This window comes from Myotis lucifugus, unplaced genomic scaffold (genome assembly GCF_000147115.1).
Source record: "Myotis lucifugus unplaced genomic scaffold, Myoluc2.0 scaffold_69, whole genome shotgun sequence".
NCBI classification, from domain to species: Eukaryota; Metazoa; Chordata; class Mammalia; order Chiroptera; family Vespertilionidae; genus Myotis; species Myotis lucifugus.
In genome coordinates this window covers 4,728,135-4,740,727 of record NW_005871117.1, presented here as the reverse complement: position 1 = coordinate 4,740,727, position 12,593 = coordinate 4,728,135, and the positions used below count along the sequence as shown (strand labels likewise).

Genomic DNA, 12,593 nt, shown 5'->3' with positions numbered 1-12,593 from the left:
GACTGGCAAGGTGACAGCTATAGATTGGGGACCTGGCCTATGTATTGTTCCCTCGACGCGGTCACTTCCACACTTTCCCAGCTCCAGGACTCGCTCACACTGTCCCCTCTGGCCAGAGTCCCCACTCCACCCCCACCCAGCCCTGTCCTCACTCCCACCTCCTTCCCAGATGCCAGTTCCTTTATCCAGAGTCCCCAGCCAGCCGGCCCGTGTGGCTCAGTGGTTGAGAGTAGATCCATGTGGTTGCGGACTAGATCCCCAGCAGGGGGCATGCAGGAGGCAGCCAATCAATGTTGCTCTCTCTCTCTTCCTCTCTAAAATCAATAAAAACATAAAAAAAAAAAAAAAAAGAGTCCCCAGCCAGAGCTGCTGGCACCGGCTTGTTCATGTCAGTCCTCTGTGCTCTGGGGTCTGTCGAGCTCTGGCTTCTTCCCCTCCCCGTAACTCCTCCAGGCCAGGCCGTGCCTCAGTCACCTTTGTGGTTTCAGTGCTGGAATGGGACTCGACACTTAGCTGGTGGGTCAGTTCACCTTGGTTGACTCAAGACAGGAGAGCTTCCCATGTACCAGACACCGAGTGCTATCTATGTGGTCACCCTTCTTGTCCTCACAGCCCAATAAGGCAGGTGTTTTGTTTTTTTTTTTAAATATATTTTTTTGATTTTCTACAGAGAAGAAGGGAGAGGGATAGAGAGCCAGAAACACCGATGAGAGAGATAGATCAGCTGCCTCCTGCATGCCCCCCAGTGGGGATGTGCCCGAAACCAAGGCACATGCCCTTGACCGGAATCGAACCCGGGACCCCTGAGTCTGCAGGCCAACGCTCTATCCACTGAGCCAAACCGGTTCGGCAAGGCAGGTGTTTTATTCCTCCCATTTTGAAGATGGGGACACTGAGGCAGAGGGAGGTTAAGTGACAGGCCCAAGGCCAGCCAGTCAGGGATCCCGCCCAGGCAGGGAGGCTGTGGATCCCACAAGGACACCCAGCGGACCTCCTAGGCTGCCTGTTGGAAGTTATGCCACCGCAGGGAAGTTGTCCTGCACACCCGGGTGGGCACCTTTGCCATCGCCGGGAGGGAGTGCACCTGCTGCTACGGGCAGCTCACCCTCAGCGCAAGCGCCTCGGTGAAGCCCCATTGTCCTTAGTCGGCCCTTTCCCCCCTTTTGAACTCCGGTCTCCCACCCACCACTCTACTTGGCACAAATGGGGCTGAGCTGCTTGAGAACAGTGGGTTGTTCAGCGAATGTTTGCAGAATGATTGCTTGGCTAAACACACCCCCAAAGACAAGCAGCACAGCTTCATGGAGAGCCGCGGTCATGGCCTCCCCCTCACCCCACACCTGTTTCCTGCTGTGGAGCAGCCTCGCCCAGGTCGCATGGCGTGACCTCTCGTCAGCATTCGGAGCTGCTCCAGAACTGACACTGTGTCCCAGTCTATTTGCGTGAGTCTTGGACTGCTGTGTGCCTGTCGGCCCTGGACAGCCAGGTGACTTTGCCCAGGCACCTGGGTGGGAATGAGGTGACAGTTGGGCCGGGACGCGTGCTCCTGGAGACCTGGGGGCATCTGGGACGAGATGAGCTGGCAGATCCCAGGAGCTTGGGTGGACTGGAGGCTTTGCCACCTGACAGTGGGTGGGGACACTTGTCAAAGGCTCTTTTTTGCAGAACAGTTGGAGTCTGTCCCGCCCTCTGGCTGGCGGAGCTGCACGCCGAGGGTGGGGGGGGGGGGGGGGATGGGTGGGGTAGATGGGGGCGGCGGGGACCGCCCCTGCCAACTGCAGTTAACAAGTGGCAGCTCGCAGACCCGGCAGGGCAGGCTGCGGTGACCCGGGCGGGGCAGCCAATGAGCTCCCCGGCTGCAGTGGCACCACCGGCCGCCGGCCTGTCTTTGGCTGCAGCAGCAGCGGGAGGGGCCTCAGGCCGCCAGTCAGGGCTGCAGGGCCCTGTTTCTGGGAGGCCCGGGCAGATCTGCCGTTCGGTTCCATTCGCGGGAAGCCCCGCTGGAGCTGCCTCATTTTTAACTTTTCCAAGCTTCTGGGGGAGGAGGGCAGGCTGTGGGGGTGGTGTGGGAAGGATGGCTGGGGGACTGCAGCCAGAGGTGGAAAGAGACTGGGAGAGCTGTTCCCTGGCCCTGCACGGGGGCAGCTAGAGCTCGGGGCTGAGGAGAAGGGAGATTCGGAACCGGTTTGCTCACAGCAGGATTCGAAGGGCGGGAGGAAGCAAGAACTGGGAGAAGCAGAGGTTGTGATCATGTCCCAGTTGCCTGCCCAGGGGCGTGGGAGACCCCAGGGTCCTGGCTTGAGCCCCTTACCCTTTGCCTGGATGGAGTCAGGTGACCCGAGTGGCTGTCAGCTGGGGCAAGGGGTGAGGGGGACATTCAGGCGTGTCCCCAAAACCTCCTTGTAGGATGTCAGTAGCAACAGGTGCTCGTGGACCCCCCCCCAACATTAGCCCCCTTGCTCAATGAAGACCCACCACAGCCAATCACATAATAAACATATTTATAGATGTACAATTTCAGAATTCTAATTCAAGAAGTACAGCTTCTCGGGGGATCCTTTAGGATCTCTGTTCTTATTGCACATGGCTCAGCCCATCTAGGGACAGCTACCAAGACCAGCCGTCGGGTGGAGGGGCAGAGCACCGGGGCTGCGTGGCGGGCACCCTTGCCCGCGTCCTGCTCTGAACATCTCTCCGGGCCGGGCGGCCGCGTCATCACAGGGCAGGGTCTTGTTCGGAAACCAGACCTGGCGTTCCTTTACCAAGCGTCCTTTCCCAGAAAGAATCCTGTCTGGTGGGGGCTTTAAAAAAAGAGCCAGGGGGAACTCGGGGAGGGGGTGAGCCCCTCCTCGCTGGCCGCGTGGGGGAGTAAGGCTTTGGAAGGTGGCAGGCTCGATGGATGGTACACCCAGCGCCAGAGGACAATTTGGGAGGACAATGGCAAGTCCAAAAGACCCAGTCGACACTGCGGGAATAAATACAACCTCCCTCCCCCTCCCTGGCAGCAACTGCTGTTTGGAGAAAAAAAAAAAATCCTCATTTGAAGGTGAGGATGAGGAAACCCTTCTGTTCAGATGTGTCCTTTGTCCCAAGTGCAGGAGAAGGCTGGGTGGCTTCATGTCCACGGAGGCAGAGACAGAGGGGCCACAGGCGCTGGCTTTCGGGAGTCAGCTGCTGCCTGGGGGGCCTGGACCAGCTGGCTGGCTCTTGGAGGAAGAGCCTTCTGGAGTCCTTGGTGCACGACTCAGGAAAAACCAGTGGCAACACGGAGCTGTGCCCTGTGGCACCTATAAGGCAAGACTCACTCAGGGACGGGGTGGGGGTGGGGTGGCTAGGCGGAACCTGGTCCCTCTTCCCGCCTTGCTCTTCTGGGTGGCAGGGGGTCAGGGGGCGCCTGGGCACCAGGACAGAGCCCATCGAGCTGGCCAGAGCTTGAGGTGGGTGGTCTCACCCCAGAGGGCCCTCTGGGGCCTCTCCCACGACCACCACTGGCCTGGCCCCTGGCCGTAAGGGCACTTTCTCCCCTCGAGCTGAACCGTAGACCTGGCAATCTTCAACAGTGTCCAAGATTCACACGACCATGATTGCTGCTGCCATCAAGGCCAGGCTGGGGTTGAGGGGAATGTTAGAAGCTCTGACCGACGTTCCTTCCGCCGTCAGCTACGGCTAATGTCTAGTCTGTGGAGGACCAGGCTGCCTCCCCAAAACAGTCCGTTTTCTAAATCAGGGAAGAAATCAGCTAAATAATTCACCAAATCCCTGCAGTTTAAAAAGTAGACTATATATCTATATATATCTTTATATGTGCTATTTACATATAAATAGATATATATACATATACGTGCATCTATAAATTACATTTCTGGAAAGTTCTCTTTCCTCCTCCTCCTCTCTATCCTTGGCCTACGCCTCTGACTGGATTCCACTGAGGTGACTGGTGGTGGCTCCTGGGAGGGGGAGAGAGGCAGCGGGGTCCCCTCCCCCAGCCCTTCCCAGAGACATTTGCTAAGTTTTACATTCTGCTTCTGTTGCCATGGTTTCTGTATCCTAGGAGAGAGCGATGTGGAGCCCGCGCTCGGCCGGCCTGGGAGGAAGGGAAGCAGCCCGTGCAGGTTTCCTGGCTGTCCTAGAGCTTTCTGCAGTGACGGTGAGAGAGGACAGTATGTGGCGTCCGGCCTCCAATCCATTTTAATGTTTTTTTTTTCCTTTTTAATGTCTTTCCTTAAATATACAGTTCATCACCTTGGCTCAGTGCATGTCACCAAAAATTCTCCAGGGATTTCATGGTCTGGGGAGGAGAGCGGGACAGTTAGCTGGCAGTCACGTGTCCAGGGGCTCTAGCTTCGCCCACACGAACAGGCAGCCCTCCTGGCCACTGTCTCTCCCACCTGAGCTGCACCCGATTGCCCTCCTGCCGTCTGTTCCACTCTCCTGGAGGCACAAGCAAACAGCCTCAAAGCAGAGAGTCTGTACCTGGATCTCTGCTGAGGGGACACAGGCAAAGGGATGGACAAGGCACCAACGCGAAAAAGAACTTTCCCGGCCCCGCCCACACTCCTCGGGGCTTGGTCCAAGTTGTCCCCTCTGGCAATGCCGGAAGCAGAGCCCGCTACCCCCACACACGGGCACAGGAGGCAGGTGGTCTGAACCAGCACCTCTCATTCCCCCACCCTGTGCTGAGGGCTCTGCATTCGACCCTGAACTCATGGCCTCCTGTTCCCTTTTTCAGGCCACAGGTGAGAAGCCTGGGCGGCCGGATCCCTGTGGCTTCCAGGCGGCAGGCGCAGTAGCATGAGGGACAGTGACAGACAGACAAGAGAAAGACAGTGAGAGACTGACAGACGAGAGCGACACAGACAGAGAGCCAGCCTCTGCTCCTGCCAGAGGGAGCGGTCAGGTGCACAGGCCTCTCCTGCCCCAGCCTGATGGCTCCTCCTGCCCTTTGTTGGGCTCCATGTCCCACTGCCCGGAGAGCAGAGGCAGAGGCAGGGCTCCTGGCCCGCCCGTTCCCACCTGGCTCTCCCTGGGGGGCTCCCGTGGGCCCAGGGGTATTTGGTGGCTTAACCACCAGGGTGCAGACAGTAGTCTGCTGCACTGGGGGAAGGGCCGTGGTGACCAGATGGCTGGAGCACACCAAGGAGGCACAAGTGGCTCTCAGCAGCAGCCTCGGGCTCCCCTTCTGCTTGGGGACCCCACAGCTCCAGCCCCAGAGCCAGGGAGTAGGGGGACGGGGGTGAAGATTCAGGCCGAAAGCAGACCTGTCTCCAAGCACACCCCCGAGCTGCCCCAACTCTGCAGCTGGAGGTCAGGCTGGGGACAAGGCGTCTGTGCCATCACAGAGGCTCTCCCCTCTCCCCCCCACCCTCCTCGGCCTCATGACCAGGGCCAGAGCTGCTGGAAGTGGCAGGGCAGAGGCGGCCCTGGCTCATACTTGGACCTCGGTCGTGTGGCTGGCCCAGGACTATCCATGCAGGGAGGCCTGCACCTCTGACAGTCGGTTACAGCTTGGGGTGCTCATCCTCTGTGCTTTGTGGTACATATCGGTGTCGCCGAAGTAGCGGGCCCGGTACAACAAGCCTTCCTCTGCAAAGCAATGGGGCAGGGTTAGGGCACACCCAGGACCTCCTGCAGCCGCTAGGCCCCTGTCTGGTCTGGGGACAGAGGGAAGGCTGTTATAGGCCCAGGAGCTGGGACAGAGGACCTTTAGGGAGGACCCTGAAGGAGCAAAGACTGGTCCCAACTTGGGGCAGGGACAGCGGCCCCTTTCTAGAGAGTGGGGGTGAGGCCGGCCAAGGTCAGAGCCTGTCCTCCTGGTCCGGCCTCCCCAAGGTCCACAGATAGAACCGATGTCCAATCAGTGGGTGCCCCGCAGATCTGTGCCTCTGGCAGCCGAACGACAGGCGGACGGCAGCGCCTTACAGGACCGGGAGGGAGTCTCCAGGGGAACGAGGTGGAGCCTGGCTTTGGGCTGGGAGGCGGCTGGCACAGGGCAGTGCCAGGTGCGGGGCCCACAAATCACTGGGCGAGGCGGGCTTTCTCCTCTGTTCTCAAGCTCCCCGTCCCCGACACACGCACACTCACTCTGCTGCTTCTCCTTCCAGCAGTTGTTCCGGAGGTTGGCGATGTAATCATCCTCCACGTTCCGCTCAACCGTCTTCAGGCTGGAACCTGTGTACTCCTCAGAGAAGGTGTCCGTCACGTAGTAGACGACGTTCAGGTGGTCAGTGACGCGCCTGTGAACGTGGCCCACCGACCTGCCAGGAGTACACCGGGCACAGAGTGGGCACGGGCCCCAGGCCCAGGGCAGCTCTGGGGATGGCGAGGCCCCTGATGGGGGCACCCAGGCCACGGGAGTAGTTACCTCCCTCCCACACTAGCGCAGGAACTTGCACACACTCGAAGTGGGGTGTCCCTCCGGCACGAATGGCCCAGCCCATGGCCAGCCCTCCCCAGGCTCCCTGTTTACCCCCGTGGACTTGGGGGACACTGGGGAGGAGCCCCTTTCTGAGAGGCCCCAGTCAGGGAAGCAGGAACCTGGAGTGAGCCTGGGCTCCCTCTCTGACGAGCTGTGTGGCTTGAGCAACCTGTGCCTTCAATCCTTGCTGAGGGCCTGCCTGCCTGCCTAGCCAGGAGCTCCCAGTCTAGAGGCTTAGAAACAAAATGACAGGAAGGATTCCAAAGAGCTGTAACCTTCCAGCTCCAGCTGCAGGCTCACAGGCTGTGGGGAGAGCCTCAATGCAGACAGGAGTCGGTGTTCCGGGAGGACGCCCCTGCCTGCCCACTGCGCCTGTCATCGCTCCAGCCGCAGAGGAAAGCCTGCCATCCGCCAGAGGACAGTGCAGGCTGGTGTGGACCCAGTGGCCCGACTCTGCCCCCTGCTGGCCGAGAGGATGCTGCCAGGTTCCCAGCCAGGGCCACGCCGCTAGGTGGGAGCAGAGGGCTTCCACGAATAGAAGCTAAGTACCGGCTGTGCATCGGATACTGTCAGGTGCCAGAAATAAGCGAGGGGTGCTGACACCTTAAATGGTCAAATAGGTTGCCCAAGTTCACTACTGGCAGTTGGGACCATAAGTTTATTCAACAAATACTGTTGAGCATTTCCAACGAGCCCGGCACTTTATGTGTATTACTCATTTTATTTTCACAAGCGGGCAGATGTTGTTCCCATTTTACAGATAAGGAAACCAAGGCTGAGAGAAGTTACTTAACTTGTCCAGGGTCACACAACTGCTTAGTAGAGGAGCTGGAATTCCAAGCCACCCTTGCTCTGTCTGACTCTAAAGCCCCGCCCCCCCCAACCTAAGAGCAGAGATTCTGATCTCAAGGTCAGCAGATAAGATGGGGGTGGGGGGAGGGGGAGTGGGGAGTCATGAAGCCTGTGGAATGATATGCAAAACTGTGTAGGTACAAGGTTCTAGGGCAGTGGTTCTCAACCTTCCTAATGCCGTGACCCTTTAATACAGTTCCTCGTGTTGTGGTGACCCCCAATTTCATTGTTACAAATTGAACATAATTAAAGCATAGTGATTAATCACAAAAACAATAGGTAATTATATATGTGTTTTCCGATGGTCTTAGGCGACCCCAAAGGGGTAGGCGACCCCAAAGGGGTCGCGACCCACAGGTTGAGAACCGCTGTTCTAGGGTAAGATCTGCAGTTTTCACTGCATTTTCTTAGGGGACCCTGATCCTAAAAACATCAAGAACTTCTGCTCCACAGGGAAAATGTATTTTCCTGATCTAAGCCAGCTTTCTGCTTTATGGTCAAGAGCCTGCAGGATGGGAAGGAAGGCCCAATGGTGGCTGAAACTCCACAAAGTCCCCATCCGCCCCCCACCCGGGCCTCCCCCGCAGCCACAGGAACTCACGGCCTTGGGCTCAGACTGTAGGGTGGACTGGAGACCATGAGCTGGCTGAGAGCCGACACGAGGATCAGGATGAGGATGGGCATCAGCTGGACAAATACCCCCAGTCCGCCCTGGAGGGAAGAGCCAATGGTCACCCAAGCCAGCCCTGGGTGGGGGTCCGGCATCCGCCACAACCACCACCAGCTCCCCCAGCTCAGGGGAGCCCAGGTGGCGGGAGGCAGTTACTACCAAACAGGCCATGACACCACTCTCTCCCTTCCCCCCCTAACCCCCCCAATACAGAGGCCCCTCCACCTGCCACCTTCCCCAGATAAAAACAAAACAGCCACTGGTGTTAAAGACATTGGGGAAAGAAAGCCAAAAAATGAGCAAAGTGGCTGCCTCCAGAAATGGGGGGCAGAGCTGGAGGGAGGCTTTCAGGACATAGACCTTTCTGAATGTTAAACCATACGGATCTATTACCAATTTACAAACTGCCAGTTAAAAAACTATAAAGAAAAGTAAAATTCACTGTGTGACAATGTGTAATTTAAAAACCCTTCTGTATGTTAAATATATACAAAATTAAAGTTTAAAGATAAATAAACAAAAACATAAGGCCACACTGTCATAATCTTAAATGCTCCGCAGCTGTCCACAGCTTTAATTTCAGTTGGCTGGCTGTTCTGTGGCATTCAAAGTGTGCTGGAAGCATTGTCTTGCTATAGCTTTCACATACATTTTTTTCAGTGCTGAAAAGACAAGAGTCAGCACCAATATTGTTATCCTTGACAATTCTTCCATGAAGCTTAATTTTCCATTGCTTGGAAAATGTTGGCCTTATGAACAAATGAACTGCACAAAGGCTGTTCACACCCGAACTGCCTGTAGGTGGAAAACGTTCTGCATTACATTCTCCAAATGAGGCCATCGAAGCCCCACTCCTCTGGGCAACGTGGAGTGTGGCTCCCTCTGGTGTCGCTCAGCAGAATGGCAAGGGAGGCCCAAGATGGCTCCTCCGCTGAGGCTGTGGGACCGCTGCCATCCAGAATAGACAGCTGAGCCTGTCACTGCCCCTCCAGGCCCCCCTCCCCTCCGCTCCCAGCCCCTTCCTCACTCACGTCACCCTGGTTCTCCCTGCGGTCCTGCCTCGGCTGGTAGTTATAGCGCATCCGGCCGTTGCTGTAGACATGGACGTTACCTGCGGTCAGAGGGGCCGAGTCAGGAGGGGGCTGCCGGGAAAGGCAGAGGCTGGCATCCAGTCTCCCACCACCACCTGGTGAGACCGGGCTGTGGGGAGGGCGGTGGGGGACTTACTAGATGGGAAGCCACCGCCAAAGAACATGTTGAAGAGGTCTTCTGGGGAGATGTCAGCCTCGAAGCCACGGTGGAAGTCCCCGTGCCCGTGGCCATGCCGGGCCGCCTGGCTCTTGTCATCACCAAACTGGTCATACTGCTTCCTTTTCTCTGGGTTGCTAAGGACTGCATATGCTGTGCCAATGGCTGGAAAGGAGGCAGAGGGTCAGGCCTGGGGATGCTGGGGGTGTGGGTGACACGGCTCCCACGCAGCCTACAGCTCACTTCCTGCAGGCCTTCGAGGCTGCTGAGGAGGCAGGCGTCCTGGGGCCAGCGTGGGGGGTGGTGGGCAGGAACACCTCGCAGTGCATCTGGGCAGCCTGGGGACTCACACTCAGCTCCTCGCTCTCCACCGCATGATGAGAGTCCAACCTTTTCTACACGCCAGGCCCTTTGCGGGCATTATCCTAGCTACTCCTAACAGCAACCCATCTCCATTTTACCAGCGGGAAAACAGGCCAGAAAGGCCGAGTGTCAGCCACAGACTCTGATGTCGCAGAGCAGGAAGCAAGCCCAGGGGTCTCGCTTCAAGTCCGCTCTCTGCTTTTATGAAAACCACCCCCTCTGTCCCCGTCCCCCATTCCTCTCCTGAGGTGCCCGTGGACGGATGGGCCTTTCTTTGTGGAGGTCACAGTGCGACCTCAGGGCCAAGCAGATACATGATGCCCACTTGCAAACGGGAAGCCAGGGGGACGGCAGGGAGAGGCTCCAGGCGAGGCTCCTCCACTGCGGGTGGTGTGGCCGGGCGAGGAGCTCTCTCTTCCCGGGGGCCCAGGTCCCAGCTGCCGTTCCTCTGCCTGGCACTGGGGCCTCCCAGCAGAGCTCCCCAGGTGGGGAGCCTGGACTCCAAAGAACCCCAGCTCGGGCCTCCCGAGTCTCTTGCTCCCTCTCAAGCGGCCACTCTCTCCCAGGAGTGGGTCAGAGCTGCACCTGCTTCAGAAGCTGGACCCCTGGGAATAAGGAGAACGCCCGCCTCCTCCCAAGGCCGGGTGGGGCTGGGCTGCAGGCAGAGGTCAGGCTGGAGAAACGAACCACAGCCGCCTTGCTTCCCTACTCCCATTCGCCTTCCTCCTCTGGGCTGACGGACAGGCAGCAGGGGGTGACGCCTGCAGACTGTTCCATGCAGGACTGGCCCCAAGGAGCCACTGGTCCTTTCACCTCCGCCCCCTCCTCTAACCCCAGGGAATGAGGAGGAAGGGGAGGCAGGAGGGTGCGATAGCTCGACAGGCCCTGTGGCTGGAGGTGGCTACGAGGACCTTCTCCCAGGAGGCAGCCCCTGAGCCGTAGGACTTGGGCCCAAGGCGGCCTCCTGGGAAAGTCCCTTATCTCTTCCAAGGACGAGACACAAACACCGAAGTGCCAGGACGCCAGGCTGGCTTACCTTTGAAAGCTTCGGTGGCGCCGGGCGCGTGGTTCTTGTCTGGGTGGAACTTGAGGGCCAGTTTGCGGTAGGCCTTCTTCAGGTCCTCCTCTGAGGCCCCTCTGCTCACGCCCAGGATCTCATAGTAGTCTTTACACTGCTTGACCCTGGGGGAGGGAACCGGGTGTGGTGGGGGCTCCCCACGGGCCTGGGGCCATGAGGGGAGGTGGGCGCAGAGCAGCAGCCCGAGCACACAGCTCTGAGCAGGCTCGGGGCACACACTGTCAGACTGTGGGGTTAGGGAGCCCCAGGAAGCTCCGACTGGGATGGGGATCTGGGCGGGGCCCAGAGAAACACCGAGAATACATTTAGGGCTTAAGAGGGGCCGCTGCTGTGTCTGCCAGATGCAGGCTCATCCCCAGTAAGGGATGTGCAGGAGGCAGCTGATCGATGCTTCTCTCTCATTGATGTTTCTCCGCCCCAGGGCAGGTGTGGTGGCCAGCTATCTCCTCTTCTCGCAATCTGAGTCTTGAATGGGCAACATAAAGGCCATGGCAGGTCTGCTCACCCCATCTCAGGGCCCTGAAGACCCTGATTCTTGAACTTTTCCAGGCACTCCTAACTCCCCCAGTCAGTTTCTATTGCTACAACCGATAGGCTTGTTCGGTCAAAACCCTATTTGGTCAGAATAATGTAAATTTGGCGTGTTTTTACGGCAAACTACAATCATGCTACGGCACTGCAGGCTGAACCCAGCGCTGAAGTTTGCTGATGTCTTCACTAGCAGCCAGGACCGTGGGAACGGCCTTGGAGGTCCCAAGGCCAGCGAGAGGGGCGGCCGGGAGAAAAGAGAGCTTGGCTGGGCGGAGGGCCTGCCCAAGCCTTGGAGGGATCACTGTCTCCTGTCTCCAGTCCACCCCACACAGGCTCTGGTCTGAAAGGGTCTTTGTTGGGGGTGGGCTGTGGGTTGGGGGAGAATCCTGGGGGGAGACCATGCCCCATCTCTGTCCGACAAACAGAGCTGTGTGAGGAGGCCAGGCCGGCCTGGCCAGCAGCAGAGGAAGCCCGCGGTGTCAGCATTTCAGCCCCTGTTGTGGGCCGTCTGGGGGGAGGGGACAGTGGAGCTCGGATTCCCACACTGTCCTCCAGGGCCTTGTGGGAATAGGGAGTGGGCCGGTGAGCCTGGCCGCTCGGACCCGCTCCACCTTCAAGCCGGTCCCAGGGCCCACGCAGGCCACAGGCAGAGGTGAGGTGGAGGACGCACAGGGCCTGCTCTAGATATGAAACTTCCCACCCCCTCCAGCCCGCCCTGCCCGCCAGGCCAGCCGTCTACCTCTTCACAGCTGCCACTTGGTCCGCAGTGTAGCCTTTGGTGGGCTCGCCTCCTCCTCCAGCTTCCCCGTTGGCCGAGGGGGTGTCGGACCCACTCGCTTTCCTGTGGGTCGCGTGGGTCGTGTCTGTGGGTTGGGGCTGGTCACCGGCAGACTGTGGTTTCTGGTTGAGGGACTCGATCAGGGCTGTGCAAGGCAAGGCCACCAATCAGGGCTCCTGCTCCGGCAAGGCCACAGGTCACGGCTGCGGGGCCACCTGACCCCGGGGGAGGCCAGGGCCCCACACACCCGCCGGCTTATTCTCCCAGCAGAGCCACTGGCTTCTTGCCTGACCTCAGCCTGTGGGGGCCACTGCTCTCTTAGGATCCAGTCCTCAGGAGCCAGCAGGGTATATATAGGTCACTTTAAACTCAGCATAAAAACAAACTATTTTTTTCTTTTTTACTGTTCCCAAAAATAAACTATTAATACTTCAGATTTTTAAAATCCCAAAGTAGTGTGTTCAACAGCCATCTTCTGTTTAGAGCCGAGATGGCGAAGTGCTTTGCAATGGGGACCCTCCTGGGGGCCTGCGCTTACCCCTGAGCAGGAGCGGGGGCAATGAGCGTGCCCAGGGGCCAGGATAAACATCTGTTTTTACGTTTTTCAAATGGCTGGCCATGTCAGAGCCTAGAGAGGGCACAACTGTCTCCCTCAGAC

The 12,593-nt window shown here is 58.4% G+C and overlaps 1 protein-coding gene across 11 annotated transcripts in view; it reads right to left on the bottom strand.

Annotated features, from left to right (window-relative positions):
* Positions 1–12,593, bottom strand: part of DNAJB12 (DnaJ heat shock protein family (Hsp40) member B12) — a 32,516-nt gene that overhangs the window by 12,995 nt on the left and 6,928 nt on the right. For 7 of the 11 annotated variants that reach the window (XR_002829675.1, XR_002829670.1, XR_002829673.1 and 4 more), the window contains exons 2-8: positions 11,897–12,080; positions 10,585–10,730; positions 9,165–9,350; positions 8,969–9,048; positions 7,869–7,978; positions 6,082–6,254; positions 5,432–5,583 (exon numbers count right to left, since the gene is read on the bottom strand). Coding sequence is in view for 3 of the 11 variants with exons in the window: in XM_023755129.1 (XP_023610897.1) it covers positions 4,259–4,288; positions 5,486–5,583; positions 6,082–6,254; positions 7,869–7,978; positions 8,969–9,048; positions 9,165–9,350; positions 10,585–10,730; positions 11,897–12,080 (1,007 nt within the window). In the remaining 8 variants the exon portion in view is untranslated. Of the gene's footprint in view, positions 1–2,484; positions 4,289–5,431; positions 5,584–6,081; positions 6,255–7,868; positions 7,979–8,968; positions 9,049–9,164; positions 9,351–10,584; positions 10,731–11,896; positions 12,081–12,593 lie in introns of those variants that run through there. The other 4 variants (XM_023755129.1, XM_014457147.2, XM_006090280.3 and 1 more) reach the window with 4 other exon arrangements.